The sequence below is a fragment of the Gobius niger genome (genome assembly GCF_951799975.1).
Source record: "Gobius niger genome assembly, chromosome: 11".
NCBI lineage: Eukaryota > Metazoa > Chordata > Actinopteri > Gobiiformes > Gobiidae > Gobius > Gobius niger.
The window spans coordinates 20,935,800-20,960,499 of record NC_136862.1 but is presented as its reverse complement, the minus strand read 5'-3'; the positions used below and the strand labels follow the sequence as shown (position 1 = coordinate 20,960,499).

At 40.3% G+C, this 24,700-nt stretch overlaps 2 protein-coding genes across 2 annotated transcripts in view; one reads left to right on the top strand and one right to left on the bottom strand.

Annotated features, from left to right (window-relative positions):
• Positions 1 to 1,223: 1,223 nt before the first annotated feature.
• zar1l (zygote arrest 1-like) lies at positions 1,224 to 3,052 on the bottom strand. The gene is made up of 4 exons (XM_079565817.1): positions 2,454 to 3,052; positions 1,804 to 1,896; positions 1,654 to 1,728; positions 1,224 to 1,582 (listed from the first exon to the last, which is right to left on the bottom strand). Exons 1-4 carry the CDS (start codon positions 2,991 to 2,993, stop codon positions 1,439 to 1,441), a joined length of 852 nt encoding a protein of 283 aa, XP_079421943.1. The 5' UTR covers positions 2,994 to 3,052; the 3' UTR covers positions 1,224 to 1,438.
• Positions 3,053 to 3,495: 443 nt separating this feature from the next.
• pds5b (PDS5 cohesin associated factor B) overlaps positions 3,496 to 24,700 on the top strand; it is a 32,314-nt gene continuing 11,109 nt past the window's right edge. Inside the window, exons 1-8 of the mRNA XM_079566193.1 lie at positions 3,496 to 3,607; positions 15,948 to 16,074; positions 16,792 to 16,995; positions 17,257 to 17,343; positions 17,928 to 18,025; positions 19,730 to 19,856; positions 20,480 to 20,560; positions 22,675 to 22,815. Of these exons, the coding sequence (XP_079422319.1) occupies positions 15,967 to 16,074; positions 16,792 to 16,995; positions 17,257 to 17,343; positions 17,928 to 18,025; positions 19,730 to 19,856; positions 20,480 to 20,560; positions 22,675 to 22,815 (846 nt within the window). The 5' untranslated portion in view covers positions 3,496 to 3,607; positions 15,948 to 15,966. The remainder of the gene's footprint in view (positions 3,608 to 15,947; positions 16,075 to 16,791; positions 16,996 to 17,256; positions 17,344 to 17,927; positions 18,026 to 19,729; positions 19,857 to 20,479; positions 20,561 to 22,674; positions 22,816 to 24,700) is intronic.

Sequence of the window (24,700 nt, the reverse complement as noted above, 5' to 3'; positions counted from 1 at the left end):
CCCACTACTGTTTTAATAGGACCTCAGTTGGAGGAATGTGTGCAATGCATGACCCAGCCGAACACTTTCTACTGAAAGAGATCTGCTTCCTGCAAACACTGCACAGACTGAAAGAATGGTTTGATAAAAGCAGTACAGGCGATTGGGCCGATTTCTAAATGCTGTTTATACTGTATTGCAAATCGATAAACCAGCCGTCTTCAACTACTGTAAGTGATGAATCATGTTGTTTGTGCGGTCCTTTGTTGTAGCATCATCATTAGTGACACTGTAAATGACTCACTGTAACATGGAGTTCACATGCCGAGAGGACTGTGCATGTACCCACTCCTGTCTCTGTATTATCATGGGCACTCATTGTAGCATACGTGTGGTGTGTACATCCACATTAAGGGAAATGCTGACATTCAGCACTTTGTGTTCAAAACAGTGCTACTGAAGCCACACTTATCACTGCAGTCAGCTGTTTCTGTAACTACCTTCTAGCAGTTTAATGTCTTTTTGCTGTATTAAACTGTTCTTATTTATAACCTAACAGCCATAAATCGCCCATTTGAGTTTTCCACTGTTCAACTCAAACTGCCATGCATGCATCTTCAGTGTACTGTATGGAGTGTTCGGACTATTTATTACAAAACATTTTATCTGAAAGATAGTTTGTATGCTGGTACTGAAGGGAGCTGTGAGCTCCAGGTATGAGTTTTCTTGTGTGTTGGAGAATGTGTGTGCATGCCAAAATCTGAAATTGCACATTTTTAAAGCTTTTTAGATGAAGACTGTAGTTGTTTTTTCACCTTGTAAATACTTTTACAGCCTTTGTGAAGTTGTTTTGAGTTGATGCTCTGTACACATCTGTGTCTAAGTAAAGACATATCAAAGCTATACAACTTGAATGAAATTTGTCTTAATGGCTTAATTTCTTTTTCACGTTGTAGCAATGTCAGATGGGTTAATCATTTCAGAAAAACGTACTCATGTTTAAGATGAGCTTTTGTTATCCTATTGAATTGTAGGATATATTTCATTACTGGGTTTCGGGCTGAGACTTTTTAAGGATTTAATTCGTACGTATGTGAGTGGCTGAGGGCCTGCTGTGGAGACAGGGCCCCATTTGTTGTTTAGAGTAATGTGAAACCCACCAATACACTCATTTTAGATGCAATTTTTATTTATTTATTTTATTAACTTTTTTTTTGCTTTTTACAAAAATAGTGTCATGTTTACCAGGATATTTAGGGAAAAAGTTGCACTGCGAAGTTGCATCTAATAAAAAACCTGGCGGATTCAGCTACTCGCTGGTTGGGGAATAATTGAATCACTTTGGTCCATTAGTGGAGGCAACTTCCATCTGCAGCGAGTGCCGAGAAGAGCGACGCGTCCTCAGCCTGGATTAAAGTGTCTTTCAGTGTTCAGAGCTGGGACTTGTGTCCCATCATTTTTAGACAATGTATTTGAAGCTGTAAGTGGCGTCACAGGAGAGCTTCATGCCTTTACAGCGACAGCACAGGTCCTGACGATGGGGCCTCTTCATGTTGATGTGCCTTTGTTTCTTCTCACAGGTGCAGGACGTCTGAGAGCAGCCCTACAAAGCAACAACATAAGGATTATGAGTTCATGCCAGCAGAGGTGCAGATCTTTAGAGTGCCCATTTACCCTGCAGAGGATGGACTCCACCCTGTATGGATTAAATCCAACCTGGCACTTCCTGCAGAGCTGCTTGAAATACACCTAATAATGAGACTTAAGTTATTCACAGCTTTACAGAAGAAAAAATAAATAATGAGACTCATCACATGACCATACCTTACTGGTTCCAGAGATGCACCACACAAAAGCACTCTCCCACCGGATGTTGCACTTTTTACAGTGGAAAAAACCATACCTCTGCTCAAGAAACTGAAACCAAAAATATTGTCAATATTAATATTGGTTAATGACAGTGATCTCCGAATGACCCATTGTTCCGTCTTGGACAGTCTGTCACTAATGACTGGCTTCAAGGTTGCCATACCGTCTTTGCTACGCTCAATCCTGTCAGACCTTGGAAGCTAAGCAGGAAGGGCCTGGTCGGTACTAGGATGGGAGACTGTTTGGCATCATAGGGAAATCAAGCAAATGTGTGAGTGAGTGGTTGGTGGTAGTCGGAGGGGCCGATGGCGCAGACTGGTTGCCTTGCTTCCATCAGTCTACCCCAGGGCAGCTGTGGCTACAATAACAACTTACCACCACCAGGTATGTAATGAATCAATAATGCAATGTAAAGTGTCTGTAAGTGTCCAGAAAAGCGCTATATAAAACCGATGCATTATCATTATCATTATCATTATCATTATTATTATCATTATTATTATTACTACTATTGAGTCAAAGCCTGTACAGATCTTGATTTTTTACCTCATGGAATAGATCTAAAATGTACAGAAATGTAAGTACTGTGACGTAAACACACGCACCTGTAAACCGGAGCTTTTTGAGGCCAAATGGAAGCTGGTGTCCGGGTCATTGGCCGTGCTCTCAGCGCTCTCCACGCTGTCCTCCTGCGGTGAGGAGTCCAGCTCGCTGTCATCCCCCACACTAAGCTTTTTGACAAAGATCCGACGGTCAAACACTGGAGAGTAGATGGACACAGGCCGCAGGAAGCGCAGGTGGCCGACAGGGGGAGTGCCGTCCGCCAGGAACACAGCCGGGCTTTGGGGAGATTTGGGGGACAGTGGTCCCTCTCCCTCCCTGGAGAACAGGGTCTTTGGGCCTAGTGAGCATTGGATAAGTTTATGCACTTTCGCATTCACCTGCACGCCACACTCTCTAGTGTTGGCCCTTTTGAGCTGTGGGAGGACTGTGGGGCTGGTCTGGGACAGGAGGGCCTTGCACAGATCCAGATAGTTTAGGCCATGGGGGGTCATGAGACGGCCCTCTCTTTTGCACCAACCGCTGCCGGGACCCGGAACCCCGCAGAAGCCGAAGGGTGGAAACGTGGACAGGAACCCCTCCATCCTGGAGCCATGAAACCAGAACCAGTTCGCCCTGTGCCCATTTATCTGTGGCCACACTGACAGGGCGACAGCTGATTGCCTTATTGAAAACAGGAGCGAGTGTCTATCTCGGTCTCCCCTAAACACTGTGTTGGAGCGCCCCCTACAGAAAGAGAGGGGGCATTTCAGCATTTTTTATATGCTACAGAAGAAGACGACGAAAGACAACCATTAGTCTTACTACCATCAAAACTATAAAAGTTATAGCAGCCAGATGTAGACTTGTCTAAAATAATGCCTTTCATACCTTTTTCTGACCAAAAAGCATTTGAGTGAAGAGATTTGATTGAAGTTCCTGTGCTCTTTTTCGTTGTACCGAATCTACTGAAGAAAATGTATTAATTTATTAGCTGTATCCCGTTATGATCCATAGCCTGACAGTTATAACAAGTGGGTAAATAGACATAAGACAGATGCATATTTTGCCTGTAGATGGCGCTGTGTCCTCACAGGTGGATGCTGCCCCGATGGGCACTGGAGCAGCGCTGGAGCTACTCATATTGGCGCCATTTTGGAGCAGGAGGGGGAAGAGCTGCAGAAGAGAGGACACGACAGATCACAATTCTCCGTTACAGGCAAGATAATGCATTTCTAAACAATAACTTTCTATTGAGCCCGAAGATTTCCATATCACACAGATGTTGATGATCAGGTGTCGCGCGGGATGTGTCCGCGCAATATCCATCTTCACGGCACTGAGCAGAACAGCTCAGCCCGCCGTGCCTCCTCAGTTCCCGCAGCCGTCAGGGCTCACAGCGCTGCTTTTTGCTCGGTCCAGCAGCTTACAGCTTTAAGCTAATTATAAAGATGCGTGTCTGCTTAGACCTTCATACATGAGCGACTATGACATTATTGATATGCCTAAGTGATTTATAGTGCACCATTAATACCAAACGGGATGAGCTGATGAGTGCATTGCTGTATCTGTCCGCCCTCTGTCACTGATGACTGCGGCTAGGCTAAATGCTAACGTTAGCCTAAGATTAGCATAACGCTAGCACAATGCAATGAGCGATCGCTAGCTCCAAGGCTAACAGCAGCTAATTTGATTAGCTTAGCTACTGCTGCCCACAACAGTACAGTAATAATGCTGCCGGTGAAGTGTAGTCCATCACATACCACTAGACACTATAAGGGCACAACAAAGGAAGCGATAACTGCCAATGTTCAATAATCCGCCATGAAATACTTTGTAAAGCAAATTTGTCCCACTTTGCGGGGTACGCACTGGACTCCATTATTATGAAGTTACTAGTAGACTGAGCCGCAGTGCTTTTTGGAGGTATGATGTTCAAGGGCTGAATGAATGATTACGCACTTGAAAGGATGTCTCATCGCTTTCTCGTGATTATTCATTTATCTTGTTGATTAGTTAATGTTTAATGGGCCCTGTGGAAAATTGTGATTGTATGGCTGTTCACTCATAGTTATGAATATCTCCCACAACAAAAGACCTCCCACTACAGCACTACAGACTGAAGCCACATACAGGCAAATCAGTGTTTTATGAAGTTATTCAGCACCAATGTGTCACTGGGCATGAGCGGTGCATCATGTTGATTCTGCCTGATCAGGGCAATTGTTTATTTTATTTTTAAACATTGGTGTTGCACTTAACATGAAGTGGTATCCTATGACAGATCATAATTTTAGTTTAGTTAGAAGTTTTTTTTTTCTTGTAATCCTCGACTATATCCTGCAAAATAGTTTTGTCCACATCACAAATCATGCAACCGTGTCAGTTCAGATTCACCTCCAGCATCTCCTTATTTTGGCTGTATTTGCTCTGTAATGAACACCCATATATGGACTGTATTTTTGTTCAGTGTTTTTTTGCTAGATGCTGGTTGTGCTGATCTTATGGGTTGTAGCTTTGGTTTCTGTGACTAGTGAAACCTTCTGATAGGGTGAATGAGTTCTCCTTTGGTCCCAGCTGCTTTTCAGTCTTCTGTGTTTATAGAAGCGCTGCTGCCCCAATGGTTAAATCAAGGGGGGCTGTATCAAAGTTAAATTTAAGGGGCCCAACGATGTGATTTTGGGCCAGATGCGGGACACAAAGTTTAATCAAACAACTGGAAATGATGTCAAGTAAGTTAACTACTGTAAAGGAAGTACAAAATCACATGTCCTGCAATGTTACTGTTCTAGATGATATGGGCAAACTTTGGATGCTTAGCGAGTTAGCGTCTTTTTCTGTAAGTATGGTATTGGGTAGAATTGTATTAAACAGCCTCAGAATGACTGGAAGCTTGTTGGGCTTGACCAAGTGTGACCGTAACTTATTCCCAGGCTTAACTACCCACATGCCGTGTGTCCCTAAACTCGGTCGGTCAGTGTGTGGTGCATCCCGGGTCCCTGCCTGTTTTTGTTTGATAGACAGACTGAAAGAGAGAGATTGGGTCTGTGTTTGGCAGCAGCTGTGGAGTGTAAAACCAGGTCAGATTGGAACGGCTGGCTTCAGTCCAAGGTCCACTCATGTGCATCTCCTGTCTGTTTAAACCGATGATAACCACTAAGCAATGGGTTGGTTGTGATTCCAAGCATTGTATCTGCTGAGTTGATTGTTCGCGTAGACCTTCTGACCTAGACTTTTAGTAATGGGTAAATCCTTCTCAGTAAAAACCTGCACAGCACTGGAGAGTGCTGCTGATAACGATATTTTTATTTATTTATTTTACAACTGTCGCTGCCTATTCCTAAATCTCTCAGGAACTCTGTAAAACAAGTACTACTTAGACCACCTCTCAGGTAATTTGATTCAATACAAATAAAATGGCTGCATCACACACTCAAGTAGCCGATGTCCAAAGGTATATTTATTGATTAAAGATAAATGTTTCAGCAGCTGCTTAACTGCATGCCATGCTCATATTGCTCGCCGCTCCTGTTGACATGGTGTTTTTTTTAGCTGTGGTTACTCAGACAGACCTGTTATGTCCATATGCCTGACCTCTGCCTCGTCGCCACATCACCAAGAATTGTCAGGCTTTGTGCTCGCTGTCAGAACAGCAGGTACAGAAACATCTACAGGTGAAACTCCGGACATTTGAATATTGCAAAAAAGTTCATTTATTTCTGCAATACAACTTAAAATGTGAAATATGATATAGACTCATTGCATGCAAAATCACGTGTTATAATTTTGATGATTATGGCTTCCAGCTTATTAAAACTTAAAATGAAAATTTACCTGAAATAAAAAAGAGAAATGTCAGCCCTCTGAAAAGTATAATCATGCATATGTGCTTAGTACTTGGTTTGGGCCCCTTTTACTTATTATTGCCTTAATGCGGCGTGGCATGGATGCTGTCAGCCTGTGGCACAGCTGAGGTGTTATGGAAGACCAGGATGCTTCAATAGCTCCTTCTGCATTGTTTGGTCTCATCTCTCTCATCTTTCTTTTGGCAGTGCCCCATAGATAAACTCTGGAGTTCAGGTCAGGCGAGTTTGCCGGCCAATCAAGCACAGTAATCTGATGGTCATTGAACCAGGTTGTGATACTTAAGGCAGTGTCGGCAGGTGCCAAGTCCTGCTGGAAAATGATATCAGCATTTCCATAAAGCTTGTCTGCTGAAGGAAGCATGAAATCTCCTGGTAAACGGTTGCACTGACTCTGGACTTAATAAAGCACAGTGGACCAACACCAGCAGAAGACATGGCTCCCAAATCATCAGACTGTGGAAACTTCACACTAGACTTCAAGCATCTTGGATTGTGTGCTTCATTCTTCCTGCAGACTCGAGATGAGATGCACAATTTGCTCTCATCAGAAAAGAGAACTTCCACTTATCTTTCTTTATGTGCTTTGATACAGCACTTTGAGACAACTTCTTTTGCTATTGAGGCTTTCTCTCCTTATGGATGATGGTTTTCCGCACAACTGTCAGGTCAGCAGTCTTTCCCATGATGGTGAACTGCTGAACCAGACAGAGACCATTTAAGCCTCAGGGACCCTTTGCATGTGTTTTGGATTAATTAGCTTTTCACAATATTCTAATCTTTTGAGATTTTGAAATTGGGGTTTTTATAAGCTGTAAGCCAAAATCATCAAAAATATAACAAAGGCTTAACATATCATTTTGCATGCAATGAGTCTATATCGAGTTTCACCTGTATGTGTGGAAAGTATGGCTGCACCAGGTTTTTTTTATTTTTCTTCAACCAATAGTCTGAGCCATTACGGTTAATCGGTTAACTGTTTAATCTCCACACTGAAATTGTGGAAAGCGTACAATCACCCAGGCGCTGCGTTTAAGGAGCGCCTGGTTGTGTTTCTCCACATTTCACCCCTAGAGTGCTCCGATGATGAGAGCCGCCGGGGTCTCTGTTCAAAACAACCGTCCGATGCGGAGTTCAGCTCATGTCTGCGTGCAACTGCTCCAACACCCCACATGCTTGTTTCTCTTGTTCGTTCATGTGCGCCTTAGATTTAGGAGGACATAAAGTGACGACATGAGCATTATCACTATGACTTCGACATTACATATCAGGTCATTTCTTTTAGCTTCTGTTTTTGCACTCGTGCTCATCATGCTTATGGGCAGATCTACCAAATAAATACAGCCTTTCTCCCAATCTCACTTCATACGAAAAGGACCTGACCGAGCCACAATGATCCATTCTCGCTCTGTTTGTAAAGGCAGGACTTGTTGTCTTGTTTCTCGAGCATCTCCTGCAGCCTGTTTGTTCATGTGTGGGACGTACTGTATATCCCATCGCCTCATCATTAAACTGTGCAATAACTTTAACACGGGTCTGTCATATTTTTGTGAAGACACTGTCATATATGTTGTTTCATGTTCTCCCCACGTCTGCACAGGTTTCCTCTGGGTACTCCACTAAAAATATGTACTTTAGGTTCTCCGTTAGGGCCCAGGGCTCCCCTGGAAATTAGATTCTTAAAGGAATAGGCCACCGTTTTTACATACTAAAATATGTTCTTACCTCACTTTAGACGTGTTAATATATCCCCGTCTGGTCTTTGTCCGTGCGCTCTGTCACGCAAACGGAGCACATACGCAGCTTCTCCCACATGTCACATAGCTCCGAAAAAGCTCACGATAGAAGCTACCAAGCTCTTCCACGTGTTCCCTATTTAAATAAAGTTACGTGAAGTGTTTTCATGCGAAGTATATTTACACAGAAATGTAACATGTCGATTTTATAAGCAAATAAAAAGGGGGACTATATTGTGAGGCGTAATGATACGAGGAGTAAAACGTCCGCGCAGTAACTCCTAAAGGTTATTGACGGAAGTGAGCGAGGGGAAGTCTTTAGGAGTTACTACGCGGACGCTGTGCTCCTCGTATCATTACGCCTCACAATATAGTCCCCCTTTTTATTTGCTTATAAAATCGACATGTTTCATTTCTGTGTAAATATACTTCGCATGAAAACACTTCACGTAACTTTATTTAAATAGGGAACTCGTGGAAGAGCTTGGTAGCTTCTATCGTGAGCTTTTTCGGAGCTATGTGACATGTTGGAGAGGCTGCGTTTGTGCTCCGTTTGCCTGGCAGAGCGCACGGACAAAGACCAGACGGGGATATATTAACACGTCTAAAGTGAGGTAAGAACATATCTTAGTATGTAAAAACGGTGGCCTATTCCTTTAATCCCAGTGAGACGTTCCTGGGTAGATAAAGGTCAAATAAATAAAGTACAGCACTGTTTAATCGGTCTGCCTGTTACTGTACCCCCGGGCAGCAGGACAGGCGAGTGCGCACTGATGTTGGAGAAGTGTGGATGCTGACTGTCAGTGCAGTGTCTGCTGATTTAAAAGAGTAGAAGTGTCGCCAAACTTCCTAAATCTTGTGAAAAGGCTATAATAACGTTCTGTAGAAAGGTAGACGTAAGAAAAAACACTCTTGGGCGAAAATGAAGTGCACACAGCAGAGCTCACACGGGAAACTCGTTGTTTACCGGGCAAAGGACTCTTAATCGGATACAAAAGTAGTAACAGTTAACCAGATAACCATGAACATTGCTATTGATTTACTTTCGTCATGTTTTAGTGGAAAGCAGGGCATCCTCAACCAGTCCATACTGATGTTGCTGCCTTGCTGTGGTTAAAAAGCATTGTCCGTGTTTGTGTAATAGAGCATGTTTTGCATCGTTGTTTATGTTTTGAACAGGGCTGAGCAATATATATCGAATAAATTTGTGCTTTTGGGAATGGACTCTGAAAAATGACTAAATTGTGAAATAGAGCGAGTTGCGCCTTGTATTTATTTATTTATTTCAGTACTTCACAAGCCCAGCAATTCACGATCATTGACAAGATGGAACATTGAATGCTTTCCACACCAGTATCATTTTAAAATCACCCATGCCTTCAATCTTCAAACCAGATTTTAGGCTGAAGATTTGTGGCAAAACATAAATAAGGGCTTTCAGTGCTACACATGGTGCCCTATTCCCCAATTATTTATTTTCTAGACAAAATCAAGTCCTTTTCTTGGTCTCATGACCTTGACCCTGGTATCTGTATTATATATGGTGCCATATACTGGTCCATATAATGAAGACGGCCCTAACCCCAAGCAGTTTGTTGAAACAATTGGCAGCATTATGTCAGTTTTAGTGTGGGAAAGACGCTAGAGCATTTAAAACATTTTTTACAATGAAATTCAGAATTTCTTTTCTGAATTTGGCTAACTAATACTATGAAGTAATTTACATATATTTAGCACTGATTGTAAACAAGGTAAAAATGCTGGCTCCAATTAGAATCTCCTGCCTATAATCAAGGACAGTATTAATACCAGGTACCAAACTGTATAAATGGAGGAAAAGCTTAATAGACCCTATGCGTCAAACCGGCCCATATTACAATTCACTATTAGCAGGCTTTCATTTCTCTAATGGACGACTGCAGTGGTAATGGTCTTTGCCAAACTGCGGTAAAACATCGCACTGTTACATTGAGAGCCGAGGCACATTTAGCTTCATCTGAACGCAATAAACGACAAGCGCAGTCATCTTTGCAGGCGGCTATAATGAAACGAGATCTCATTTCACAGCCTGCTCCCTGTGACTGCACCACATTTTCTCCATGTTCCTGGTTTGAAGGCTGTTCGCTGTAAATACCTCTCAGGGTGAATGTTTCAAAAACTGCTGCATTTCTGAAAACCTGCCAAAGCTCTGAGGCATTAAAACGATCTGGCTTGTTTCCAAAATTAGCGTTTTAGATTCCATTTCTTTGCGGTTACCCTTCGAGCTGTGCAAAAGCATGATGCATGGTGAAACTGACAAATGTAGTGTCCAAATGGTTCAACATTCAGCATTGACATTGACACAGCAGATGGATCATCATCTCCGGGCGTCCCCTGTTCTTAGACCCTCCATCTCCACAAGGAATCACCCACGAGCAGCCCTGGCCTCAGCTGTTAGAGTCACTTCGATGCTTAATGGAGGCATTGCTGTAGTTGTAGTTGTTCTCTCAAGGAGTCCCTACTTGTTTTGCTTGTAGGAAAGTGTTTGGGCCAGAGAATAGCTGCCACGCTTCCACCACTATGTGACTGAGTGAATGAATAATGCACCAAATCTACTGAAGCAAGATGTGATTTTTTTTCCCCTTTTACTGGACTATTGTATTTTCTGATGATTTCACAGCATTTTGAAGTGCTACTTGTTAGGGCTGGGACCATCCACTTTTGTCACGATCCGATACGTATCACAATTAGGGGTGAGCCGTATCGTATATTGTTAGCGCAGCATGCATTTTTTTTATATTGTTATTTTTTATATCATTGTGGACACGGACGGTGTAGGACACAGGGTCAGGTGCTTCAAAAGTAAAATGAAATGATGTAAACTGCCTGAGTTGATTGTATTTGTGAGGAAATTAATATGCTGTTAAAATCAATCAGATTTGTCCATTGTCAATTATATCGTCAAATATATCATTATCGTGATATTTCTTTTTTATGTTGTGATAGAGATTTTAGGCCATATCAATGTCAATGTCAACTTTATTTGTATAGCACGTTTACAACAACACTAAGTGCCCAAAGTGCTTAACATACAGGTACACAATATAAAATTACAGTACAAAACAACAAGAGAAGCGCACACAATAGAGTTATAATACTAATACTGGACTCCGAGTCAAATTTATTTCCAAACACAAATGATACATGTAAATATTATACAGACGCAGAATTTAATAGTAACATAGAAACGGCTGGGTCATTTTCTCTTATTCATCTGAATTGTAGAAGCCTGTATTCAAATTTTAGTAAAATACATGATTATTTGAACACATTAAAAAATAAATTTACAGTTATAGCTCTGTCTGAGACTTGGTTAACGGATGCGAAAGGTGCAGAATTTAATTTTGAGGGCTATGAATTGTTTTATGTTAATCGGATCAAGAAGAGAGGAGGGGGGGTTGCTCTTTGTGTCAATAGTGAGTTGAAATGCAAAACAATTGAGTGTATGACTACTGCAATAGAAGATTTAATGGAATGTTTAACCGTTGAGATCGAAATGAACAAACAGAGGAATATTGTTGTCACATGCATATATAGAACTCCAGGGTCTAGCATTACAGCATTTAATAACAAGTTGGAGAATTTATTAGTTGGGATGAATGAAAACAAACAATCTATAATTTGTGGAGACTTCAACATAAATCTCTTGAATGTGTCTAATCATTCCAGTAGTTCAGATTTCCTAGATTTAATATATAGCAGAGGCCTTTATCCAACTATTACCAGGCCTAGCCGAATAACCTCCAACTGTGCCACATTAATTGATAACATTTTTGTTAATATACTTGATAAAACTGTCAAAAGTGGTCTTTTGATAAATGATACAACTGATCATTTACCCATATTTGTAACTGACTTTTGTAAAGTGAAAACAAACAAAGAAAAGTGCCCCAAAGTCATTCGGTCCAGAACTGAGGAAAGACTAAATAAATTTAGGGATGATCTTATGAAAGAACACTGGGAAAACGTTTATAGTACAAATAATGTAAACGAAGCTTATGAGTCATTCTTAAAAAAGTATCTATGGTTATATAATAAAAATTGCCCAACAAAAATACGGTATGATATAGCAGGAAAAAAAAAAAAAAAACCTTGGATAACAAAGGGTATATTGAAGTCTTGCAAAATGAAGAATAAGCTTTATCGCGACTTTGTAAAATATCAGACAATAAATGCAGAAAAAAAATATAAAGCCTATAAAAATAAGTTGACTGCTGTAATGAGACGTGCAAAGAAAGATTACTATACAAACTTGTTAATGGAAAACAAAAGTAATATCAAAGGAATGTGGAAAGTCTTAAGGGAGGTTATGGGCGGTAAAATAAATAGTAGTCAGCCACTATACTTAATGAATCAACAGAATACTGAGGTAAGTGGTGAAAAAATGGCTGAGGAATTTAATTCATTTTTCGTCAGTGTTGGCCCAAATCTATACCACTACATAACGAAAATAAAAGCTGTACAGGTGAAAGCAGAGTCATGCAATCTCTATTTCTTGGCGAAGTCAGTGAGAGTGAAATTATTTCTACTGTCTCCAGATTAAAAAGTAAACATTCATGTGATAGTGATGGCTTAGATATGTACATTGTCAAAGAAACTATACATTGCATTGTAGGACCATTAAAATATGTTATCAATTTGTCTTTTAATACAGGTTTCTTTCCAGATAAAATGAAGGTGGCTAAGGTTGTCCCCCTTTTTAAATCTGGTGATAGGCATAGTCTTACAAATTACAGGCCTATATCTTTGCTTTCTCAATTTTCCAAAATTCTGGAGAAGCTTTTTGTTAATAAATTTGACAATTTCCTTGAGAAACATTCCTTGATACATGACAATCAGTTTGGGTTTCGAAGCACCCGCTCAACAGCTATGGCTTTGATGAAAATCACGGAGGACATTACAACAGAATTGGGGTATAAAAATCACACAGTTGGAGTTTTTATTGACCTTAAAAAGGCCTTTGACACGATCGATCACGGTATATTGATATCTAAATTACAGACGTATGGTATTAGAGGTGTAGTGTTAGACTGGATTAGTAGTTACCTAGAAAATAGACAACAATATGTAGAGCATATAGGCCATGAATCCAAGTTAGAAACAGTACAGTGTGGAGTCCCTCAGGGCTCTGTGCTGGGGCCTAAACTCTTTACTTTATATATTAATGACCTCTGTGAGGAATCAAAGATTTTACGTTTTGTTCTTTTTGCGGATGATACAATTTTTTTTGTATCAGGGAAGAACTTAAGAACATTAATGAAAACTATTGAACAAGAAATGGTTCAACTTCAGAAATGGTTTAATAAAAACAAATTGTCCTTAAACTTAAGCAAAACTAAATTTATGTTGTTCACAAATCAACAATGCCCTGAAAGTGTTACTTTGACTTTAAATGGAATAAGTATTGAGAGAGTGTCAGAATTTAGGTTTTTAGGAGTCCTCATTGATGATAAATTTAAGTGGAAGTCACACATAGCTTACGTAAGAAATAAAATTTGTAAAAACATTGCAGTTTTGAGTAAAGTAAAGTTTATGTTGAATTATAAGGCAATGAGAATCCTATATTGCTCCTTTATTTTGCCATACTTAATGTATGGTTTGGAGGTATGGGGAAATTGTTATGTTACAAATTTAATGCCCTTATTTATTTTACAAAAAAGGGCTATAAGAATAATTAATGGAGTTGCTTCAAGGGAACATACTACAGAACTGTTTCTGAGGTCAGGACTACTCAAATTGAAGGACTTGGTTTCTTTACAAACTTTATTAGTTGTTCACAAGGCAAAACACTGCCTGTTACCGCATGGACTGCAAGCGCTTTTTACAGTAAACAGTGAGACAAGCAGAAGAAATAATGACTTTAAACAACCTTTCGCAGGAAAAACCCTTAAACAAATGTGTGTTTCAGTATCTGGTGTGATACAATGGAACTCTCTAGAAAATGATCTAAAATGTTGTTCAAATATTCTTCAATTTAAATATAAGTATAAACAGAGGACACTTAACTTGTACAAAGACGAATGTGAAAAACGTTAAAATTTACAACAATAATGATGATGATGACGGTGGTGATGTAGTTGTGCGGCGGTGGTGATGGGGGCGGTGGCGGGACTGTCTGGTTGTGTGGCGTGTACCTATGCATGTGTATGGGTGTGTGTGTATGGGTGCATACGGGTATGCTTACAGTATATGAAACAAAAGTATATTTAAAAAAAAAAAAGTAATAAAGAGGAAAAAAAACAATAATAATAAAATCATTAAAGATTCTTTAGTGCAGGGTAAGCAGGTGCTGGGCAGCTGTGGGAGGTCATACATCTCTCAACAGCTGCCCACACAAACCTCGCTTTTTAACACACCATACAGCATAGGGCTCATCACGAACATACACATCCTCCTCAGTATAGGGTAAGCAGGAGTGGGGGAATGTCTGGGGCGTAGCACCTCTGGACTTCTGCTAACTCCTGTCTCTTTTTTAAACACACCACCTATTTTAGGGCATATCACAGTCAATCACAAATGTAGGACAAGCAGGTGCTGGGCAGCTGTGAGAGGGTAAACATCTTTCGACAGATGCCCACTCAAACCTTGTTTTTTAATGCAATACACAGCATAGGGCTCATCACATATACATTCATACATCCTCTTCTTCGTTTTGTGTGTGTGCTGTGTGTGTGCTGTGTGTGCCCGTGCATGCCTGCCTGTGTGCGTGTGTGGGTGTGCGTTGTGTGGTCTGGTGGCCTTGTCGTTGTTTCCATTGCCACTGTTGTCACCATTGCATCTCTGTTGTTTTAGCAAACAATCATTAATAATAATAGTAATAATAATGATAAAAATAAAAAAAATAAAAAGTTAAAATCGAAAGTTGATTACATCTGGTTTTTGCGTGTGTATGTGTATGTATATGTGTGTATTGTGTGTATATGTGTGTATATGTGTGTAAATATATGTATATGTGTGTATATGTGTATGTATGTGTATATGTAATTGTTGTTTTTTTGTTGTTGCTGTTTTTTACATCGGTTAGGCCATCTAGTTTGTAAGTTTTTCTTCAAGAATGGGGTTGGAGTTTATAAGATTTTTTTTCTTCATCCAACTCCTGTTCTTCTTTTCATGGAATGTATTGTTTGTTTGTTTTTTGTTGGATTGTTGCTTTATTTTAGGTTGCATTACCTTGAAAAAAAGAATAAATAAAATGAAATGAAATGAAAATAATACAGCTCAACTTGAATTGAACGACAACGCAAACAGATGTGTTTTAAGGGCAGTCCTAAAGCTTTCTATGGTTGGAGCAGCTCTGACGTTTAGGGGGAGACTGTTCCAGAGTTTGGGAGCAGCCACACTAAACGCTCGATCTCCTCGCGTCTTTAAACGGGATCTGGGCACGTTCAAATGTGTCATGTGTCCAAAATGTATAAACCAAATGACATTTGACATTTATTAAGTGTTGAGATTTAAAATAGCATTAACACAAAATGTAGCAAAGTGCTGTGTAACTGTCCAAGCAATGGGGCCTTTTTATCATCACTCCTAACACAAGTATTAAAAGTATTGCGATACTTGATAAAGTATTGATACTTTGTATTGCAGCACAAAGTATTGCGATACAAGTCCAATGCGATTTTGTCACAACCCTCTTTGTATTTGGCTGGTTTACGTTCTGTTTGTCATACATCTATATAGCAATGTCTTTTTTTCCCCTTTTTTTATTGAGAACAGAATAGAATGAAACTTTTGTCTGTAAAAAGAGGTGAAATTAGTCTTTCAACACGGCTCATTAAAACTCATTCCCTAAAAAACACACACGACATCATTGAAGAATAACACATCAAAATGAACAACATAAAGTACAGTCCCGGGCGCTGTAACAATATGTCTTCATCTAATTGTATCATAATAACGTATATGTCGTGTGTGTCCACAGGCAGTGAAGAGCTGAGAGGATGGCTCACTCTAAAGCTCGAGCCGCAGACGGGAAGGTGACCTACCCTCCAGGGGTCAAGGAGATCTCCGACAAGATCTCAAAGGAGGAGATGGTCCGCCGACTCAAGGTCAGTACTGCCTTTTTACAGCTGCTCATAAAAATGTGTTCATGGTCTTAAACGGAGTGTTGTGTAATGAAAATACAACTTTTTTATTACACAATCTCTCACTCTGTCACTCGCTGGATCACTCTCTCACTCTCTCCCCAGCTGTTTTCTGACTCACAGAAGTGCATTCAAGAAATTATGTAATAATTCTATTTTGAGTGATTTGTGCAAAACGCTCAAAGCTTATTGCAATATTTGACGGTCAGATATTTTCTTTTTTAAAACGCACTATCAGTACAACATGCTGTTTGGGGAGAATTCTTGCATTGTCCCACTTTAACACTGTAAAATGTAAAGCTGTAATACCTAGATAGGGATCCTGCAGCACATAGGTGAAGTCTGCATGTGCCCCCTGAGTTTCTGTGGGATCGGTGACCTCCTCTCACAGTCCAAAGACCTTTGTTGAGAATGTAACTGGAGCTGTGCGAGTGACTGGTCGTGCTGTGTGTTTGTCAGCTCTGTGTGTTACAGGCCACATGGGATGCAGTGATACGGTCTCCTCTTTATCTGATTTGTATCTTGGTATTTTGACTTTGCTTTAATGTATATCAAAAGTCTGGAAGTCAAATACAAACTACAGCATTTGTAAGGATTGTTGCAAAGACCCAAAGAGAGGAATTGTATATGTTAAATGAAATAATCTGCATTTCCCCTTTGTCCCGCTCGCCTCGTGTGCAGATGGTGGTGAAGACCTTCATGGACATGGACCAGGACTCTGAGGAGGAGAAGGAGTTGTATTTGAACCTGGCCCTGCACCTGGCCTCGGACTTCTTCCTCAAACATCCCGACAAAGACGTGCGGCTACTGGTCGCCTGCTGTTTGGCCGACATCTTCAGAATCTACGCTCCAGAGGCTCCGTACACCTCCCCCGATAAACTCAAGGTAGAGCAGAGCACTGGACACATGAGGCATAGAGAAGCACAAGACCTGCTCCTATTATAATCTTTGCCAGTTAATACTTGTTAACCATCTGGTTCCAGTTTAGTGTGTAAGATTTCTTTTGGCATTATCTATTTGAGCGTTATTACCAGAATGCTTGTTGAAGTCGATTTGTGCTTTGACTCGGTTTGAATAAAAAAACAAAAAACAGATTGAAATAGTTTTTTGTTTCATTATCAGTAATTGTCTTTGTCTTTTTCCCAGGATATTTTCATGTTCATCACGCGACAGTTGAAGGGACTGGAGGACACGAAGAGTGCTCAGTTCAACAGATACTTTTACCTGCTCGAGGTAAGACGTCCATTACAGTTATGGTCAATTCCTCGCACACTGTTCCTAACACAGCACAGTCAATGGAGTTTGGTGTGTTTATCATTTGAGGAAAAACTGTAAAACGTTGTTGCTCGATCAGTCTCTTGTGTTCGTGTCCAAGCCTGCCGTATCTACAGCTATAGCATGTATCAATATGCACACAAAGGGTTGAGTTATTTAACAGCTGGACATAGTTTCAAGCTTTTAAAATCCTACCAAACTATATTTACAACAGCTTTCATTGGTCCTGTTTAAAACCACTTCAGAGACGGTCTTCTTCTGAACTGTGTGTGGATAGAGGATTAAATATTTAACATTTCATTAGATTTCACATCCATTGCTTCGTTTTCTAATAATCCCCAAACTCTGAATAAAATATGCGATATACAGTATTCATGCAATGGCCTGACCAGCGAGAGCCATTTACTTTAAAATGAAGTTTGGCACCGCTCGTGTTGGTGTAACGGTAGATGGAAAATGGGGATCCTGTCTTTGAGTCTATTACAAAGTGCTTGAGACATTACTTCCTGATCACAACTTAACCCCTGTCATCTCCTGCACAGAACATTGCTTGGGTGAAGTCCTACAACATCTGCTTTGAGCTGGAAGACAGTAACGAGATCTTCACTCAGCTTTACCGGACGCTCTTCCAGGTCATCAAGTGAGTGTTTTAGTCCACTGCCATCATCTGTTTATTACCTTTTTTCATTGTTGTATTAGTTGAGATCTAAACTACAGGATGTGCAGCTTTATGTACTTGTAAATAGCAGTAGCTTTTGTGATTTGATCCTTGTGATTGTTCAAACTGCAATGAATCTGATGGCCCTCCTTTATGTTATCATTGCACAGCTGTTTCCTGACTTTCCCTGTGCTCGTCTTGGCTCGTTTCCTGCAGTAATAATGAACTGATGTCTGTGGCTCTCGTAGCATCCAGTTGTTTGATTGCCTTTCTCTCCTGTTTTTTCCACAACCTTGAGGCTAGAAATCCTGACTGCAGTGCAAATTTGGCTGTTTGCCCTCAGAGCCAGCCCGTTTGAAACCTGGACAATATTTCCTTTGTGCGCTGCGTAAAGAGCACTGTTTGACTTCAATTGTTCGCAGTGAGGCAGAACATAAAGGATAATGTTGCTTAGTTGTGTTTTGAATCAGAGATAATGAGGTAATTAGTGCCAGGCTGTGTGGAGGTTAGCCACCAGCCACAATAACAAAATGTAGGTTGTACGTTTAGCCTCCTTCTGCGAAACAAGTGCACTCCACACTACAGCTACAGACGTGGTGTGAAGGCTGCGTGATCCCAACTTGTTTATCGAAAAGCTGCAAGTAAACTACACCTCTTTGTGTGAAAAAAACAACAAACTGTAAACCCTGTAGATTAGACCTTTGCAAACACAGCCTGAATTCCATGGGAATCGTACATTTTGCCTCTAAAACCTCCCAACCCATTGGCCTGTACCAAAAATGAGGATCATTTTTGGTACAGGCCAATGGGCGAGGAAAGCACTTCTTTTGGGTCCACATGGCGAGGAGTTGACATTGCTGTAATACCACCCCCTGGTGGTCTGAGGAAACTCCAAAAGACAAAAAAAACTACAGTAAATACTACGCTGACAGAAAAGACAAAGGAAGAGATATTGTACATCCAATTATACAATGGAGATCATTTTTTTCACTCAAACTTGGTTGTAAATACTGTTTAAGTGGCGCTAGCCCGCAGTTAGCTTTGCTTGTTGGCCTGTTTGCTTCTTCTTCGTGATTCTATTAGTGTGTAACCCATTAACACTTGTATTACCCCCCAGAGGGACTATGAAAAGGATTAGGTTAACAAGTTACTTAGTACTGTTTTAAAACAGATTCCAATGAAGACTTTACTCCTCCAAAAGACGGCTTAAATGCCAGGCTCCAAATATTTGTATTATTTCTAAAAATAGTCTATTCCTGTGACAACACCAAGAAGAATATAATATTTTTAACGAAACTGGTTTTATTTATTTTTTCATGGTTGTTTTATTAATAAAGCCATAGCTGTAAGCTTTGATTGACAGGCCCTGGAGCGCAGTGGAGGCTTGTTGTGGCTCAGCCCACCTCACGGGGCCGAGTTTCCCACCTTTTTGTCCTTTTTTGAAACATTGTCTGTAGGAGAAGACTGAGCCGTTTTCATGGATTCTCTCTTGAACGAGTAATTAATCTAAATAGGGATGCGAGAGCAGTCCACTAATATAAGTGTATGGCACAGATCAACACTTGATAAATGGCCCTTAAGCCTTATGTAAACATGACAAAAAATATATATATAATATAATTGCTTCTTAAATTTCCACTGTCACTGCCTTATTTTAAACTAAATTCCCGGGCCTTGTTTCCATAGTAACGGGCACAACCAGAAGGTGCACATGCACATGGTGGACCTGATGAGCTCTATCATCTGTGAGGGCGACACCGTGTCCCAGGAGCTACTCGACACCGTCCTGGTCAACCTGGTGCCAGCGCATAAGGTACTGAACACACAAGTCTGATGCGAGGCAAGTTTATTTATGCCGTGCATTTCATACACAAGGCAACTCAATGTGCCTTGATCATGGCACACCATGACAAATTCCCACTTACTACTATCGTAAGTGCACTAAGTGATTGTTTTTTTTTACATACTTAATTAAGTATATTTGCCCAGCTACCACATACTCTGCATCAATCAGTTTTTAGACTTGATGTAGGTTATTATGCATGCTAAAAATGGCTTTGCTTTTTTGCTTTTATTTTTCTTAATGACATAAATGTAGAAGTGGGGAGTACTGTGGCCCTCCGTAGAATTTTTTGCACGACTGAAATCAACATGTCAGGGTTGGATTGAAGGAGAACGTAATGGCGCAAACATGAAGGCTGTAGTGGCCACCGGTGCTGGTTGGCAATGGAGCGTTGAGAATAAGTTTGTCTTGGCTGTAGAACCTGGAAATAGCCTTTTCTATGCTTTCAATTCAATGAGACCCCTGCAGGCGAATGCTGGTATTGCAGTAATATAAAAAAAAATGTATGGGTAAATACAACATTGCACGTCTTTTTGTAAATGAGAAAACCTATACTTGGTGTGCCTGATTTGTTTATTTATTTATTTTCCTAGAATCTGAATAAACAAGCCTATGACCTGGCCAAGGCTCTACTGAAGAGGACAGCCCAGGCAATCGAGCCATACATCACCAACGTAAGCTCTCAGTTCACATCAAACACAACACACACCACTTTAACTTTGCATTGAGTTTCATCTTAGTCTTTGTGGGTGTTTTATTTTAGAAAATGAGCCGTTCATCCTGCTTCTCTATCCAAATGGCAAACGATTTTGGAGTGAGATAAATGTATTTCATTAGTTCCAAATGGAGAAAACGCTTAAGTGACCACAGCCGAGAGAAAACCGCTGTGTAGGATATTTTTTTATACAGATGATACAGTGGGGAAATTACCTTGTCTGACAGAAGAGCAGGAGAGTGCAGTGTAGCATCTGTGTTTATCGTGAACAGCTGCTGTGAACCGAGATGTCAGGTTTAACTCATTACACTATTGCTCACGATTATAAATGTCACTTATGGGTAAATGGAGAGAGCCTGAAGAAGAGCCCTCACTCGGACTAAACAAAGTTAAATGTATAAGCTAAAAATTGTAAAAAAAAAAAAAAAAAATCTCACTAAGTAGTAAAATGTAACAATGATACTAAAGCTCAGCTTGCTCTCATATAGGATCGATTGGCCTAAATCAATCTCGCCTTCTCCCCAGGAGGATGAGCTGTGACCCAAATATGAAATGGTTAGGTAAATTTAAACCTTGCACATCAAAACATGTTGAGATTTTGACCTGGTGTGTCCTCTAAGAACAGAAAAACATTCTCCAGATCGATCGTAAGCAAGGGTTAAAGTTATCAGTTACTGCAACGTAATTTTGACCAATTTGGGAAAAATATCCAGTCAGAAATATATCATTAAAAGTAATGTTGGGATAGTTCATTCAGCGACACCTCTGCGGTGGACCAAGGCTATTAGCCAATCAGAAGTGAGTTGGTGTGTGTGGGGGGGACATCTCTAAATACATTAGCGTGGACTGGACCCGCGGTTTATTGATGAGGGAGCGGTGTGCTACAGACTGCGCTCTGTTAGTCATTTTTGATGTGGCGTTCACCGTGAGTCGCCTCCCGCTCGGGGACGGCGATGATGCAGTGAGAGGAAGAGGCCGTGAGCCTCAGGGCAGGGATTCAGGTGACACACAAATCCTTCTCGCAACTTATTGCTTGGTACAACAATCTGGTTATACAGGTTAAATTATTATTATTATTATTATTATTATTATTATTATTATTATTATTATTATTATTGACCATCAAAGATTGGCTACAGTATAAGCTGCTCAATAAGCAAAGAACTAATGAGCCGCCCTTCTGTAATGCTCATTTAAAGTGCGGGGGTTCTCGTGTGTCTCTTTAAGCATGTGCAGTATATGTTTCGGGTGACAAACATGTCCATGTAACTCTCTCCTGAGGTTCAGCCCATCTAAAGTACTGTGATACTGCAGCTTCTGAAAGTTTTATGACAGCAGTCTGATACTAAAATAATATGTATTTTCTGTTGGTACAAACTACAGTAATTGTCCTTCAATTATTAACCTTAAAATGTGAACACTTAGTAAAATCTATTCATTGCCCATAAAACGGAACATTACAGTGTTTCTATAAGAGTGTAGAAGTTTAAAGATTGAAAATATTTGGAACATTTTCAGATTTCTACATTGGAATAAATTGATGTTAAACTTCCTGAATCCATAGTTTTTGTAAAGTTACACAGACCAGTGTGACCTCTAATATGCACCCAGAGAAAAACACTCCTATTGAAAATCTTACATGTAATTCTTTGAGCAAATTACCCATATTAGACAACAGCAAAAGGATCAACTGAAAATATCATTCATCATTTAAAATGCACCAGAATGCAGAAAATGTCATCAAAATCACATTTAGATGAGAGTTAAATCTCTCCCCTCTGGTTGTATCTGTTTTCATTGTATTTTCTATGTCTCTTGCTCCAAATTCAAACTACTTTATTCCTACACAACTGCTCTTCTACTTTTATTCATTCTCCAAAGCATATGTTCTGCTTTTCCCTACAAGAGCTGCCTCGGAGATTTGTAAAGAAACAGCTGTGCAACGGCACTGAGGAAAATGAATGTGCAACTGCAGGATCTGCATTTATCATGAACATCTGCTGTGAATGAACCGAAACTCGTCACACTCAAAGCCCCTCAAGATAAACAAGCTCTCGTCTGTGTCTCCTGTAGTTTTTTAACCAGGTGCTGATGCTGGGGAAGACGTCCGTGAGCGATTTGTCCGAGCACGTCTTCGACCTCATTCTGGAGCTGTATAACATCGACAGTCACCTGCTGCTGTCGGTGCTGCCGCAACTCGAGTTCAAGCTCAAGGTAAAAACGAGGCCTGGTTCATTAACTCTTGTACTCTAGGTATTTTACTGCAGCGTTAATGTACTCGTCTTAGTCACCAAATTCTGTTATCAATTTCCCCAGGGTGCCGCATTAAAGTCCCTGCCCGACTCTGCAACAGCCACTTTAAATGGCTTAATGACTGTTTGTTTTGCCTCATCTCATTGCACTTTACAAGACAAATGGCGCCATTATCACGTTGCCGTCTTATTACGAGCTGCGGTTGCTTCTTCTCATAACGTCTGACTTTCTCCTCTCTTCTCTTCAGCTCCAAACGCTCTCAAGTCAATACACTATATCCATATACTAGCACTGGAGGTGTGTTGATTCATGTGAGAAAGATGGAGCTGTCACCAGTCAGCATAATGTTGCCTCTGCAGTGTCTCTGATGGATAATGCTCATTAACTGTTGCTGCTGCTGTATTTCACTCTCCCTCTCTCGCATCAGAAATAACGATAAAATCTCCCCCCAATGCTCGTTTTCCCTTTTCCCCTCCATTATTTTTATCTTTTAGCTCGATTTCTTCCCCCCTCCTCGTCGTCGTGCTTCAGCCTCGTTCATTGTATCCGCTGTGTTTTTCTCTATTAAGACGTACAGCAATTCGGTATGTCGAAACATTCTTTTTTTGTTTTTCCTGGCTTTGTTCCCGGTGGAGGAATACATCACACCCACATTGCAGGAATCACATCCTTAATGATATGACTAGGTGTTATTCACTAGCACGGCCGGGCGAGGCTTAAAATAGCACGATGTAGCTTTCCTGTGGGGGCGAAACCTGCAGAAATACTTCTTAATGTAGCAGCTGATCTGTAAAAGTGAGTACGAGTATGTAGAGATTTGTTTCCATCAAGTCTTGGGCTGAAAATTAAAAATCGCACTTTTCTCCGGTTCCTAAAAGCCTAACTTTCTCGGCTACTCCTTGTTTTATCGAGCAAGTGAAGTGCAGGTTGTGCTTTTGAATTTGAGTCGAAAAAGTTGCTCGTTTTGGGGATTATAAAAATGCTTTGGAGCTTATTTTTTCTGGAAATTGTTTTTTCTGTTTTATTGTCAGAGCCAAGCTATTATTATAAAACACCAACTGAGTGTTTTTTCCTTTTCCCGTTTTCCCCTCGGCTGCGTTTCCCGGTTAATCCAGCTAATGCTTTTTGTGCTTTAATAGCTCCCTTGAAATTTGTCTAGCAATCCGTTTATAGTAGTGTGGTATGATTTTTAAAAAGTAGTCTCCTGAACTAGTTTGTTTATTTGAAGACATTTCACGGGTTTGTCAATTCAGAATATCCCCTGGTAATGAAGTTGAATAAAGTCTTTGTTACCTTCTGTGTAATACTATAAAGATTAATGCTACAGATAAAGTAAATGTGTCTGAAGAATGACAGGCCTGAAAATCACCTGTACCGCACCATGTTACACTGAAATAGGCCTGTCATGATAACAAGTTTGAAGTTCGATATATTGAGGCAGAAAAGTATCGCGATAAACGATATTATTGACTCTAACGATACCGGATACTGTCGACTCTCAGGCTTAAAAATGACAGTAAACCCTTGTTCTAAAAGTGCATCATCATATCCTAAAATACAACACAAGCTGCAATAAACATGAAATATAATGTAACTCAATTTACTTTCCTTAGAAATCAAAGTTTTACAAAGAAAAAATAGGGGGAGATGCTAATAAATGTACAAACGATAAATATCGAGCCCAAAAATGTATCGTTTATCTGTTATTTATTGAATGATAAGTCGATTATAGTAATTATCGTGACAGCGCTATGCTGAAAGTGTTTTCCAAAGCTACACCAAGTTGAGAACATTACCTCTCCCTGAAGTGTTCCTCACTCTCTTGTTTCTCTGTGTTTGTGTGTTT

Coding starts and splice junctions, on each gene's coding strand:
- zar1l (XM_079565817.1), bottom strand. CDS start 2,993: ATGGAGGGGTTCCTGTCCACGTTTCCACCCTTCGGCTTCTGCGGGGTT. Junction 1,729..1,803: donor GCATCTCTGGAACCAGTAAG/GTATGGTCATGT, acceptor TCTCATTATTAG/GTGTATTTCAAGCAGCTCTG. Junction 1,583..1,653: donor TGGAGTCCATCCTCTGCAGG/GTAAATGGGCAC, acceptor GTTGCTTTGTAG/GGCTGCTCTCAGACGTCCTG.